General features: G+C 36.5%; 1 protein-coding gene across 2 annotated transcripts in view; it reads right to left on the bottom strand.

Moving 5' to 3' along the window:
- HDAC9 (histone deacetylase 9) overlaps positions 1–15,102 on the bottom strand; it is a gene marked incomplete at its 3' end in the record, with an annotated part of 276,027 nt that overhangs the window by 78,416 nt on the left and 182,509 nt on the right. For both annotated transcript variants that reach the window (XM_082498904.1, XM_082498905.1), the window contains 2 exons: positions 12,151–12,270; positions 11,728–11,825 (listed from right to left, as the gene is read on the bottom strand). In XM_082498904.1, coding sequence (XP_082355030.1) covers positions 11,728–11,825; positions 12,151–12,270 — 218 coding nt within the window. The remainder of the gene's footprint in view (positions 1–11,727; positions 11,826–12,150; positions 12,271–15,102) is intronic.

Raw genomic sequence — 15,102 nt, 5'->3', positions numbered from 1 at the left:
TTTACTGTCCAGTTCTGTGGGAGGCAATATAGCAAAATAGAAATGTAATAAAGGATTTCAAGGAGGCTAATGAAGTAGTTTTGTAGCTGTTTATGACAATATCCTACAGGTACGAACATTATCACCAGAAAAAGCAGAAAACCTGTACCTGGTATCATGCTCTGGAAAATGAAACTCATAGGGCCTTTCTAAGAATGACATTGCAATAATAATAAAAAAAAAGACAGAAGCTTAGAAATCACTTTAGCTGTTTGGAATAGTAGTATATTCTGTATTCCACAGACATGCTACAGAAAGAATTTGCAAAATTTAGACATTGCTGGGTTGTGACTTCAAGCAGAGAAGGTCAAAGGTAACACAAGAACTTGTCAGAGTGACAGACAGAAAGATGGTTTTGTCTATAGAGAGTGGCAGTAGGAATGACTTGGGGGTAAAAGTTTGGTAAGGTTGAGCTTGAACTAAAGGCAGATTTCCTCAATTAGTCTATCATAAAGTCACTATAAATTTTCATGTTGCACAGAGGAGACAGAACAGAGAAGTAATTGGCTGACAAACAATAATTGAATTTGCATTGTGGATGAACTGGCCTCTCAACAAACAGAAAGAAGTAGGAGAAGGGACCAAGACCAAAAGCAGAATGCCATGGAATCACTGAAGAAAGCTCAAGAAGAAAAATGTTGATTCTTCCAAAAGACAAGTTAAAGGAGCTACTTGAAATGTTGGGTGGAGACCAGTGACTACCAAGCATGGAAGACAAGGAAGGATGAATTTTCAAGAAAAAGATCATCAAGGTCAAGGCAGATGACACACAGGCTAAGGAAAATGAGGGTGAAATAGAGACTGAGCTTTGGGCTGGGCGGGGTTTATGCTAAGAATGGTTTCAGAGGAAAGGAAGGCTGAGATGGTGTTTTGGAGAAGGTCTAGAACTGAACCAGAGGACAGACAGCAATCTATACAGTCAATGTCCTCGGGGATAGAGAGGGAGAAAGGAGAGAGGATGATAGAGACCGAGCTTAACAGCACTTTTTCTTTTCAATGAAACATGATTGCATCACAAGGGACAAAAGCCTCTTGTGAGAGGAATGAGAGGTTAAACAGCTGAATAAGTGAAAAGCTTTTGTCCAAGGTAGATCAGAAGATGAAAAAGAATGAGGCCCTGGTGTCAACCAAAAGAGTTTGCGAAGAACAGATGGGGAGCAACATTGTGATCAGAGGCGTAGGACAGAGCTGTGGGAGATAATGCTGTTGTGAAGAATTTGTTGAGTCGTCAAATTATGACTCCAAGAGAGAAATGTGAAAGGAAACGGGGAGGGTGGAGTATTTTCAATACGGGAAAATTATTTCTACTGTTTGGTACTATTGGAAAAGTATTTCCAACACTTTGAAGTTCGTAAATTTGCTTTGGAAGACCACAAAAACAACATAAAAAATTCTGGGTTTGTTCAGTCGTTTATTACATAGGGACCAGTGACTTAACTTGACACTAAGCAAGTCAAAATTAACTCAAAACCTGCATGTTTTCACTTTCAGGGGCAGCTAATACCTCTTAGCAGTGGCCCACCTGATGGTACAGAGTGAGAATGAAATCACTGCCTTCTTGATAAGTTGGAAATCACAGGGTCTTTAGGCTATTTTACCAAAACATAATCTTTTTGTAGATGTGAGTGAGGGGAAAATACCCATTCCAAATAGTCTGACAACAAAGGCATTAACTTCAGATGTGATGAGGTCAGGTTCAAGTCCCTGATTTGTAAAAATGGGGGACAAAAAATTGTTTTCGAACATTCAGGGATGGGATTTTTCACTTAAGGTTTAATTGCTTCCTGGAGCGATGTCCTCATCATGTGGCTAGAGATGAACATTGTCATGAAAGGGTTTGAAACACACACTTAGTTGTTTTCTTGGAAACTCAAATAGCTTTGGTTTCATTCCAGTGTAGAAGAAAATCATGTCAAAACCACGGACAGTTGCTACTTACTGGAACTGCTGTCTTTAGTCATCCCTACTTAGTAATGCACACCCTGCACATGATGGAGAAAGCAGCAGAGACCAGTCAATTTACTGGCAGGGAGAAAAGAACCAAATAAGCTGCATCTTCCCTTCAGCCCTCCACCTTATATTATCTGATACACACGTACATTCCTGTGTGCATGACATAGGAGAAATGCATCCCAGACATAGCTATTTTCAACCTGGTTTATGCTGTGCTGTAATTTGTTTGGTTTCATTTTTCAAGATTTTTTTATAAATTAATAATTTTTCTAACTTTATTTTAACATCTGATATAAATATGGCTAGAATGCTTGTAGTAGGTAAACATAAATCAACTAATGAAATACTTCAAAAGCTTATTGTGTTTCAAGGCATATCTCATGGAAGTGCTCATACATAATCTTAAAGATTTGATCACTTAATTAGGTTAAATGTAGTCACAGCATCTAAGATCAGATCCGGCCACATTTACTTGGTGAAGAGCCTCTGCTTTTACTCTTTTAACAACGACTTTTGCAAGTAGCTACTATTTCATATAAGTAACAACACTACATCTTAGCCATGAATTATGCTGGTGTGCAGAACTGAGACCTGCATTAGCTAATGACATGAATGATCGATTTACTTCTAAATCCTGACCGTAGTATATGTGATCACAAGACAAAGACCCCACTTTGCATGAAAAAACATGCAAATACGCCAAACATGGTAGGTCACTCTACTACTGAGCATTTCTCTTATACTGCTTGTAAGAAACAATTGATGCCTAGCAGCTTGAAGTCTGATGGATTCCCTCACACTGGGTAACAACTTATTCCTCAAGAAGCTGCATTGATTTAATGAGATTACTGGTGGCTCAAGCAGTACTGCTAATACCACATAATCATGAGTCATAGACCTCCCTGAACTTTCTCATTAGATATCTATTTTTGAGACGTTTATGTTTTCATAGTTTCAAACATCTCTCCAAAAGACTAAAAGCTGGCTTTAAAAAGTAATAAAATACTCAGAGTTGGGGCTCCAACAACATCCAGTAACAAGAAACCTCATAAGATCTTGCAGCACTGAGCACAGCACTATTCAGCATAATTCAGGATTTCAAAATCTGATGCTTGCCAGATTTTTCTATTTTCTACAAAATTACTGGAGCCTTATTTGCTAGAACATATTTTCTATGAAAAAGACTTGTTCCTTTCATTCAATTACTTTATGGGCAAACTGTAGCACAGGTACACAAAACCATTAGGATTAAAAAATATCTTGATGGAGTTATTGGTGCAAAAGCATGAGAACATCTAGGCATGCCCTGGAGGTACCCACACAAACTCACACTGAGACACAGGTGCGTGAGCACACGCAAAACCTCACAATACTTCTTTGCAATCCTGCTTATGTTTGAAAGGAGCAAAATAAAAACTCCCATTTCTTTTTCTTCTTTGAGTACTAAAAGAAGAATAGTGGAGGTCTCATTAGCTAAGCTGGCTAAAGAAAGCATGAATAAGATCTGTGTAGCTGAAAGGCCTCTGTTTCTGCTGTTCTTGAAACAACACTTCTGTCTGATTCTGGATAATGGGCTTTTAATAAAAATATCCACCAAAGGAAAACAATTAAACAATACATAAAGCACCAGGGTGCAATCTAGTGGTTCTGTTACAGTCTGGAGCTGTTCCAGCTGAGAACATGTGGATATTTTTTACAGGCTACAGTGTAGTTCTCAAAACTTATTATAAAGCAACAAAATTTAAATTGGGGCTGGACATCTACACAATCACTCAGTGTTGCTGTAAGACTTTTAATTCAGACCTGAAATTTATCTTCATCTACATGCTGCAGATACTTTGACTTTTAGGATATAGATATCTTCTGTATTCTTGCTGCTGTTTAATTTCTTCCAGGATGTTTCTGGTGATATTTCTCACCTTTCTGTCAAAGTATTTGACAATATGGCAATTCTTTATCCATACACCTCTATTGTTCCATCTTTCTGACTTGACAAAAATTGGAAAAAGGTTATATCGGAAAAGAGCTCAGGTACTTTTCAGTACTTTGAAACTACAGACCATGTATGGCTTGGAATTTTAATCAAATAGTTTTTAACCTGAACCGCATAAACTTGACACATGCCATATTTTATTATCCTTTCTTCTCCACCCCCTACTCTGTCATGTCAATAAAAGAAAATGTGCATCTGTAGAAAAGTAAGCCGTCACTAATTAATTTCTGTAATGAAAGGTTTCATTTCTGTGGTTCCAGTGAATGAAAGACCGTCATATATAGTTTTAAAAATCCTGGTACAGTAAAGGTGAAAATTTATAGTAGTTTCGTGAGAAGTTAGATTTTCCAAATGAAAATAAACAAGTAGTAAGAACAAGAGGTTGCAGGTTATAAACAGTGTTTCCAGTTTTAGTTTTATGGTGAACTTTGAAGTATAACAAAATGTTGAAATCTGTTTGTACCAGTGCTTCAAATGCTTTTAACTCTGCTTCTGCTTCTCCATTTCCGAAGGACTCTGTCCCTATCCTCATCATACTAAACATCTGAATGCTCAGAACATTTGTCAAGAAAAAAAAAAAAAGCATGAAAATTTACCATTATTACAAAACCCCACCACCACACTCCAAAAAATTTTCAAAAGCCACAAATCCTCGGGACTATTGAATATTTGCATATGAAACTTATACTCTAAGCTGATTTAAACAAATATTATTCCCATAAAACTTCTACTTTCTTCAAGCTTCTTCAAAAGGAATTGCTCAGACACTCTTAATTCATCTTTTTGTAGCTGTTTGGTGTACCTTTCTTTGAATTCTCCTAAGACATTTTCTATGGCAGAAGGGAAAAGAAAGACATCTCTGATTGAAATGCTCATCATTTAAAGACTTTTGGAAGAAGTAGATAAAATCAGAAATGAAAAACTGATTGAACTGCAACTTATGACTCTGCAGAACGCTGTGGGTGACTGAAAGCAAACTATATACATCCACACAGAAACCATTCTATAGGTTTCCTAGAGCTTCCATGACTGTGTTCTTTCAGCTATATTTTTCTTCATAAAAATAGTACTATGCCCATGACAACGCAGAAGGTTTGTGGATAATTAGCTCTCTCGCTAATGTCCATCTGCATTTGGGTAAATCATTATCTGCCTCTCATACATATGAATCAGAGATTCTGCTTTCCTCTTTATGCGATGAAATGCTGAACACATTGCTGTCAGCAAGTAAACAAGAGAGATAACAATAGCTGGGATAATCTTTACCAGTTATTGTAAAGCAAAATAATGAGAAAGAACTAATTTCTTTCTATTAGTAAAGATAAGCATGGCTATTGCCAATGGAATTCATTAATAACACAATAGATTAAAGATCTGAAGATGTTAGTTCTGTCTACTTCTGTTTCTCTTATTGTCTCATGAAGCTGAGCAGCTGATTTGGGTTCTTTATTTCCTCTCCCACATTTTTGTCTTCTTATCTCTTCACATTTCAATCAGAAACCCAGTCTTACCATATTTTCTAGACCCAGCCTAGCACAATACAGCCTCTGGACATTACAGCCATAAAAAATAATAGCATTAAGTTATAGGTATTTAGAATCCTTGTTTAAAAGAACTTTTTTCTCAAAAGCTATTCTTGGTGTAATTCATTAAACATTAGGATAATATACCATTGTTCTATGACTCACTGTAGTTGGGTACCACTAGGAAAAATGTTGGGTTTTGTCTCTTATATTCTTTTGCTACGTTTATCAGAAACCAAGGTTTCTACTCAGACTTATACAATATTGCAGAATAGTGATGTCAAAGAATGCCATAATAATATTCAAAATAATATAAATCGATGGTTCGCCCTCATGTGGTGTATTTAGCTCATTTCTAGAAAACAGCAAAGGTTCAGAGATGAGCAATTAAAATGATTTGGCAACTGGATACATTTCTAAATGAAGAGAGATTGAAAAGACCAGAAATATTGTGTTTTGAGAGAAGAAAAATAGGAAAGAACATAACACAGATAATGCAAATGTATTTAAAATAATAAATATGGATAGGCAGGAATGTGCAGTTCATCTACGCATGTAGTACATGAACAAATGGACAATTAATAAAAGTGGAAGAGTAGTGATTTGAGCTAAAACAAAGAATTTTTGTTTTTCAGACACACTTACTTAAAACCATGAAACTCAATACCAACAGCATACACAAAACTTATTAAAGTTGTTATCTTCAACTTCTTAGTGAACAAAAAGTTATAAAAGTAAAATTTACAGGAAAATTAAATTAATATATACATATATATATAGTCTATGTATACTTATATGAAAAAGCATATGGAAAATAGCAGTATTTTCTCTGAATGTTCTTTTTAGGATTTGCATATGAAATTGTAGTCTAAAAAGTAAAAAAAAATCATAGTCACTACTATGCTGAAACAGAGTTAACAAGGAGAATATATTTGAAAAACAACAAAAATATATTTACAAGGTTTTTCATCTGAAATGTTAAAATTAATTCTCATAAGATCAGGAAATAAAAAAATAAGACAAAATAAGGGATGGTATACATCAGTTCAATCTCTCAACTAACCTTAACTCATACCTGTAAGGCCACAAGACTACAATGAATATTTCTTAATATTTTTGATCAGAGATTAGAATACAAAGAGTTTTAAACATATTTATTTTCTCCCAAAAGAAGCACTGCGGCCTGTTAAGTGAGAGTGAAGATTTCTGCACACCTTAATTTTCTTCCATTTTTACACTTTAATATATGTGGTTTCAAGTATGATTTTAATTTTTAAATCTCTTTTGTTTTAAATTGTTATTTTGGGTTAATTATAAATTTTGCACTGTATTTTAAATTAAATCGTGGCTATAGTTCTTCCTTTAACTCTGCCTTAATGTCACCTATGTCTTTCGAATTTGCTCACCTTCTTGAATTAAAATCATAGATATGACTGCTAAAAGTTGAACTGAAATATAATCTTATCATGAGCTATTTCTAATCATTCCAAGAAACACACATACACACACACACGTACGTTTCATTTTATGTAAGCTTTTATGACCAGGTTCATTGATATGCTGTGGCTGTTTTATGCTACTCTGGAGTAGAGCAAAGCAGCCAGAGCATACTGGCTGGTTAAGCTAAATTTACAGCTCCTTTGTTGAATAAAAGCAGTCCAAAGCAGTTGGAAGGCACACCCCAGTTTCCTTCTGTCTCTTGCTTCTCTCTCCCTCTTCTGAACACTTACATTTGTTTCCACTGCCTCCTGCGTCTCCTATATTCTGCTCTATGGAAACACACGTCTCCTGCCCTCTGTAAACTCCAAGTACACACATATACATGTGTGCATGTACAACACAGACCTGAGCCTCTAACTACTGCCTCCTTTACTGAGCACATCTGGTATAATGTGGAGCTTATGAAAATAATTATTTGGACATTAGTAGTTGATCATTGCTCTTATTTTTTCTATAACTGTTGGCAGAAGACAGTGGATTACATCCTCATAAACTTGAGCATACAATCATCCTGTTAGAAAATAGCCACGATCTCCTATTGCTTTCAAAGAGATTAAAGCAAATTTAACCTGTATAGGTGGAAGTAAATGATGAAACAAAACTCTCTAGAGGGAAAGATACGTCCCTGAAAATAATGGAAAAGAGCTGTGGTTTTTTGTTATCATAGGGGAAAAGAAGAGATGCCTGCCCTTTAGAAGAAGGACGTTCTTTCAAGGAATTTTGTAGCAAAACCAGTTGCTTAACTGTGGTAAACATCAAACAAAACTTTTCTGGCAAAATTAAAAGGTATAGTGATTTGATTATTGCACTTCTTTTCCATTCTACAGAAACTTCTCTCCTATATTTTCTACTACCTCCTTGTAGTTAACATGAGCAAACGCATTTTCTTAGTAGAAATGGGAAAGAAATGGAAAGGAAAACATATTCTTTTATACACAAAAAAGCAGTCTTCATCTTCAAACTGGTCAGAGCCAATTAAATTTTATTTTGCATTAGAAAGAGTTCGTTTCAAAATACAATAAAGACTCTTCCTGTAGCACTGAAATCAAAATGGCAGGCACAACCCGGCACCATAATTTTTCTTGTTTGCCACTAAAGTCCCACTGGAGCCACTCACTCAGCATGCCTTTGAAGTCATTATTCTGTATTATGCTTTTAACTCATCATCAAATTTTCTGCATTTTTACACATGAAAGTTGCTTTTTCCATAAGAAATAGAAATCTCAGCCAGTTTGGAGGTGAAATCTCATTCATTCCCAATAAGATTCACTTAAAATAGATTTATGTAGTGATTTATGCAGTGGAAAATAACTAATATTCAGCTACCTGCATGTATATGCGTGTGTGTGTGTAAATGCTTATACTGTTCTACAAATAGATTCTAGTCTAAAAACAATATACCTGATATCAAATACCTGGTATATAATACCTGATTATGGGCCAAACTCTAAAGGCGGAAAAAAAGCCTTACCTCATTGTTGGGAAAATACAAACATGGTAGCCATGGATGGGGAAAAGCTCAAACAGTGTGCTTCTGTGGTATGACACTAAGGCAGATACAGACTAGAAAAAAAAAAAATCCAAACAGCAGAGTGGAGTCAAAAATACAAAACCAGAAAGCCTTGGTCTTTATTTCTGTGGTTAGCATCATTCAGGAGGATCTCTGCTGTGAAATTTGACAGTCAATCAAGTAGTAACGAGCTACCTAGTGTCATGGCTGCTGACACTTCAAATATGTGCTTGGTGCAATTCTAGGAAGAAACTAGGGCTATGCTGGTGAGAAAGTGAAGGTTATGTGTACCCCTAGGGAGCTTCAGATGATTTTAATGCAAATTTCTCAGTTCCTATGAACTCAAAGGATTAGGCTCTTGAGGCAGCCAGGAAGCAGGAAGCCTTGGCTTGTCTCCAAACAGGCTCCACCCATCTACAAACTTATTCACACCTTAGTTATTCACCAACACCCTCTCCTGCCTTCTACAGGGACTGAATACTGCATAACCTCTCTGTCTACTGGGGAGTAGGAATGCAGAGAAAATCTCTCCGTTTTGTCCCTTATTTTTGGACATGAGAATGTCCAACATTTTCCCCACCCCTTAGTTAGGATCTTCTCTGTAACTCTGTCCCTAAAATCAATCTATCAGAAAAAAAAATCAAGCCCATTTTTCTATGTACAAAACTCACTCTTTAATTTCTTAAAAAAATTGCAGGTTAAAATTCCAGAACAATAGCTGGGGTTTTTTAGCAACTTTTCTATTGATTTTCTCCAAGACTGTACCTTCTTTTCTATCTCTGGCTAAAGGACTGAACTGTGGCGCTCTCTCTTTCCTGACTACTGTCTCACAATTCTGTCCTGGCCAAACTGACAGCACAGGCTACACTGTGTGTGACATTTTGGATAATAGCAGGGATAGATTCTGGTCCACAGATTAAGTGTCTCTTTATGAGGAGTTGAAAATTTACATACCATTCAGACCCAATCCACAGAAAACAGCCACCTGGTCTACCCTACGCAATTTACAGAATTTTTTATTTGCCCTTCAAAGTTCCGTGCTGTTTGCTTCATTGATCCCCACTCAAAACTGTCGTACCAGCAGTACCAAATCCATATCAATAAGCCATGCAGAGGGCATAAACACTGTGCCTAGGCAAAACGGGGCTTCAGGTGTAGGGAAACATTTCCTGTCATTCCTACTCTTTTGGAGAAAAGGAAAACAGCAGTGTCTATTGTAATAAGTGAAGAGCATTGTATTTCTTTAAAAAAAAAACGTAATAAATAACTCTTTAACAAAATGTATAACCTTCACATTAATTAAAACATTAATCACAAGTTTAAATGGATGCATTTAAAATAGCAGCATTACATTTTGCACCGTCAGCAATTCTTTTAAGGGAGATCCCAAACATTACTTTGAATTTATCTGCATTAAAAAAGATCTATGTAATTAAGCATTTACTTTAGTGTTACGTCTGCAAATGATTAGGCAGTGTGTAGTAGCTTACATGAATTTTACTTTCCTCAATAGCACTGCTTTTCTCAGGCACAAACATTGAAATTCCCTCTAACTCTGAAGCAGAGTACTAGGTACAGCAGCAATATTAGCTGCTCCAAACTATTTACTAGTGTGCTTAAACTAGAACCGCAAAGTACATATTTGAAAAGGTGTTATTATGCCCAGGATAGCAGGGGTGCCAATATGGTTGCAGTCTCAGTTATGTCAGTGTTCTGTTCAATAAACTGGGACCGCCATTCTCTGTAGTGTTAGATGGCCAAATTACCTATATCATTATTGGGACAGGTTGGATCCAAACCAAGAATTTTGGGGTGATCATATCAGATATATTAATATCAGACACAAAAACCAGTGATTTGAACCATCCAGTCCCCTAACTTCTGTAAAATCTCATCAAAGAATAAGACAGATCTTGGAAAGAACTTGAGGAAATACTGAGGTGTAGAAAATTTGGAGCCCACCACTTACTATTTGTTTACACTCTTTTTAAATACAGGCAAATGTTGTATATAAAATTAAAACCCTTTCCACAATAACAGTGTGATACTGTGAATGTGTAAAGTTATTTCTGTATCTAGGGCTTAGACTTTGAATTCAGGTGCATTGTTTACCAGATCCTCTGCATATTATTTCATGGACTGCACAGGAGTGTTTCAGAAAAAAAACCAAAAAACAAAAAACAAAAAACAACCCCAAATAAACAACAACAAAAAAACCCAAACAAAACAAAACAAAAAATAAAAAATGAGTTATATACTTCTTGTGATATTCAATAGGATATAGTCAAAAGCTATATAAGGTAAACGGACTACTTTATAAGTCTAGAAAGTGATTGGAGATACATGTTAGTTGTCTCATTGATTTCCTTGCATATCAGTTTCCACTAAATGAAACCTCTTTTCAAACACGTAGCATTTGCCCAGTCTTGAGAGGTGAGTGCCCACTAAACCCTTCCACTGGACTACTTTACAATGAAAGGAAAAGGTGTATGTAAGAGAGGACTACTAAAAGTCTAAAAGAGTGTGTTTTAATCAGGTTTTATCTCCTCTGGTCCCATGAAAATAAGACTAAAGATTATGATGCATCACCTATGAAAGAATAAAATTTCATTTAGAATGAGCTATTGAAAGCAAAGGGAAGTACAGCATGCAACATTTCCTATCATTCTTACTGAGACATTTCACATTTCACATTTCATTTTACTTTTAAGTAAACAACGCTTTACTGCAATTCATAGAAAAAGCCAATTGGTCAAATCTGTGAGCATCATGATGAGTTTTAAAGTGAATGAGGAACACTGGATTTGGAACATACTTCACATTGCTTTATATCTGCTCTACTTGCATGTAACTACAATCAACATGAACGTGAACAGTATTTTTCTTCTGCCTGGTATAAATGCTTATATTTAAATTTCATAGGTAGAGAAGTGAGAAAGCTCAAATTCATTTTACTGGTATGATAGAATAATGATAAAATGAGTGACCAATTAAATCATTAGACCTGTTTTTTGTTGATTCTGAGTGGATGATCACTACAATTAAATTATCCATTTTTATTATTTACTAATCTTTTTATACTGGGATACCAGTATTAAGTTAGTTCCACCATAGGTCATTCTCCTGTCATTCAAGATTACATTAGCTCTTATTCACATGCTTATGTTCTATGACCAGTTTTCATAACTTCAAAAGAAAAAGGTACCAACCTGAATGCTGTGAGATACTCAACATCACCCATAGGAGGATCCAAGCCACCAGTCCAAGCAATATTTATGTTAAACCCTTCACCAGGGCCACTTCCAACCTGAAAAACAGGAATAAAATTCCAAAAGGAGTGAAGAGGAGGAAAAAGGAGGAAGAAAAGAGAGAGGGAAAGGAAAAAAAAAAATTCTCAAGTGTGCTTTAGAAACAAACATCAAACAACATGTCAGATCAGCCCAGCCTTGTTTGACAAGGACTGCTCTGGGTTATGCACTTGTTCTCCACTGTTCCCCTGCTCCCAGTGGACAATTTGGTAATCTGGTGTAATTTAAAGAACCAGAGAAGGACAAGAAAATTAGGGGTAATCATGCAATGCAATTACCTGAAAGATACAAATAAAAATGGGGCTCTAAAGAAATAAACCTAACCTCATTTGGGGCTCCACTGCCGGGGAAGAAGTTGCCTTCATCATAGCGATGGAGGGAAACATACAGGATGCTGGGGTCAGCATAAAAAGCCTGCTGTGTACCGTTGCCATGGTGAACATCCTAAAGAAGAAAGAAAACAGATGACAAAAGTAATAATGTCCAACTCAGCGTAGAGAGCTCAGTTCTGCTTTCTTTTACCCCCCCCCCCCCCATTTCTCTCCCTCTCTCTCGCCCTCCTTTTGTCTTTCCCGTTCCCCCTCCCTTCACCACCCCATACTTCCTGAACTTTCAGGCAAATTACTCTTTAATGCACTCATTTTTTAAACTGGCTTCTAAAAATCAGGAAACCATAGCGAGCGTGCCCTGGAGACTCCAGATGAGCAGTCATTGAGAAATCCCAGTCCTTTTGTACAATTAGATATTTATACACCGGCTCTTTGTACTCCTTGCCTCAGTGATGGAATCTAGCATCCTGTTTTATGGAGGAATTTTATGACTTATTAACTGCCAACAGTTCATAACCCCTCAGGCTTAATTAACTAGCCTCATTGGCCTCTGAAGAAAGACTAATGTTTAAACTACAAACTAGTATTTTGCAGAAGGATCTATGGTTTACAGAGCTTTTTCACAATTCTTGACAGAACACTAAACATTAGTGTATTCATTGATTTGCCAAGTTCCACTATTGAGGTCAAAGGCTCTGCGACCAGCTGAGTAAATTGGCTTTCTTGAAACATTCAGTTCAGTTAGCAGTCCCTCAGCAGTTAGATCCACATCAAAAGAGATGCCAGATGCAGAAAGGACTTCATACTTCATTTTTGCAAAATCATGACGGCAACAGTTGAAGACATAGGAATATGATCTCATTAGCTATTAAATCATCTGGCAGATAGGATGGTGCCTTCCACAATCAAGGAATGACCTTGGCTAGTCTCCATATTTCAAACATTATATAACGCCAGTGACAAGAAATCCTGTCATTAAATTAAATATTGAAAAAGAAATGCTGACATTATACCTATATGACAAAGGCTGATGATGTGGAATTTTCCTCTTTTTTAGTTTTGCTTGTACTATGTGGTTAGACACAAGAAATTTTACAAGTGAAAATGGAAAACCCTCTTGCCTTTCAGTGAAAGAAAACTGAGTCTTTTTTGTAAGTTTCTCCACTGGTATTTGTAGGAAGCTGAAAAAATATAGATATTCTTGATTCTCCTCCTTTTTCAATCCACCCTTTTAAAATTTCTAATTTAAAGAGAGAATTCAGAAGGAGGACAGACAAAGTAGTCTGCATGGCAACACTATCACCCAGACTGTATTCATTTTACAAATGCTATGAGCTCTGAACCAAATTTAGTATCAGAGAAACAATGGTCACATTTTCCGCAGGATGCCTAAATTCCGGGAAGGTTGAAGTTAGGCATACATTGCCAACGGCACAGCAAGCACTGCCCATTGCTCGTGCTCTTTGCCAGCTGGTGTAGCCCATGACTGTCACCCACATTGTTCAGGACTCTCTACACTGATTCTCTGCATTGAGTCTTACTTGTACTGCATTGTGCTTGACTTGGACCTCTTCTGGGACCCTTGTGGGGTAATATCATAATGGCTGCTTTTCTTTTCTCAGTTGAAAGTACGTGAAACAACACGAGGATGAAGTTACAGCCCAATTGTGACTTAATGCCAAGGTTAAATGTAACACATGTTGGAGGTGCAAGGGAGCACACACTGGAGTGAGGGTGTTGGAGATTTGAAGGCAGCCAGCATGGTCTTAGAGGACTCTGACTGGCAAATGAAGTAAAATCTGCACGCAAACTAACCCCAGAATCCCATCCTGTCTTCACCTGTGGCAGAATTAATTGGTTTACTCCAAAACAGACCCAGATCATGCTAACATGTATGCAAGTATGGAAGGTCTTGGAATAAGGATTGCAAGAACCCCAGAAGATATGTTGGCCATATAGATATATCTGCAGACACTATGACTAAAACCATAACAGGACTTCAATTTGTGATTTTAATTCATCGTTCTTTTCCTTGCGTATTTGGGGCTTTAGATATATTCTTACTGTAATAGTTTTCAAATAAGAAGAAAAAATATTAAATGAGCACAGAGCTCTTTTTTTTTTTTTTGATTATTCAAATCTCAAAAGTAGCTTTCTTGTCTCAACTTTAATTCCACCAAGTGTTACTCTGTTTTGAAGAGCAGTAACTTCTCTGGTTAGACAAAGGAATGTGTTGTTTAAGACTGCGGATGTTACCATGTGGGAAATGTGTTAATATTCTGCCCTTAGTAGATCAGTAGATCAAATGTATTAAGGATATATGTCAGTTCAAAATGGAGGTTTATTTAAATGGTGGAATGAGGAAAGAAAAGATGACAGAGAGGTCATATTTCAGTGCAGAAAAAAATGAAGGAAAGATTAAAAATTTAAAAGTTAAGCATTTATATGTGAACACATGTAGCAGCTATGAAGACCACTTAATTTGTAACTAGAGTACAGTTTAATGCATGGGATTGAATATTACATTTAGATTGTAGTAAGATGTGTAGCTGTCAACCAGCATGGGGTCCTGGTGTGCTAGTCTCTATCAAAATATAGCCTTAGATGTTAATTTCAAGTCTAACATCTGTCATTCCATTCTTTCCTTCAGATGCCCCAAACTGTTGGTGGACATAAAGACATCACTATTAACTGGTTCATTCATTCAGTTTGGATTGTGATTTATCCATAGTTTGCATAAATAAGAAATTTCCCATATGAATTTTTGTATATCATTGCAGTGACCATGGAGCAGACTAGGGACTGGACTGCAACTGCTCCAGGAATGAAGTAACCTGTGTCAACCATATAGTTCTCCCTTTTCACCAGCTGAGCTATTCTGGCCAATGGGATAAAGTCAGAGAGAGGCTGAGCATTCCCTGTCTACTTTCCTGGGTAAGGATAAAGC

Source organism: Vanellus vanellus (assembly GCF_965231255.1).
Source record: "Vanellus vanellus genome assembly, chromosome: 2".
NCBI classification, from domain to species: domain Eukaryota; kingdom Metazoa; phylum Chordata; class Aves; order Charadriiformes; family Charadriidae; genus Vanellus; species Vanellus vanellus.
Note: the sequence above shows the minus strand (reverse complement) of the source record. Positions and strands in the feature narration are given on the sequence as shown.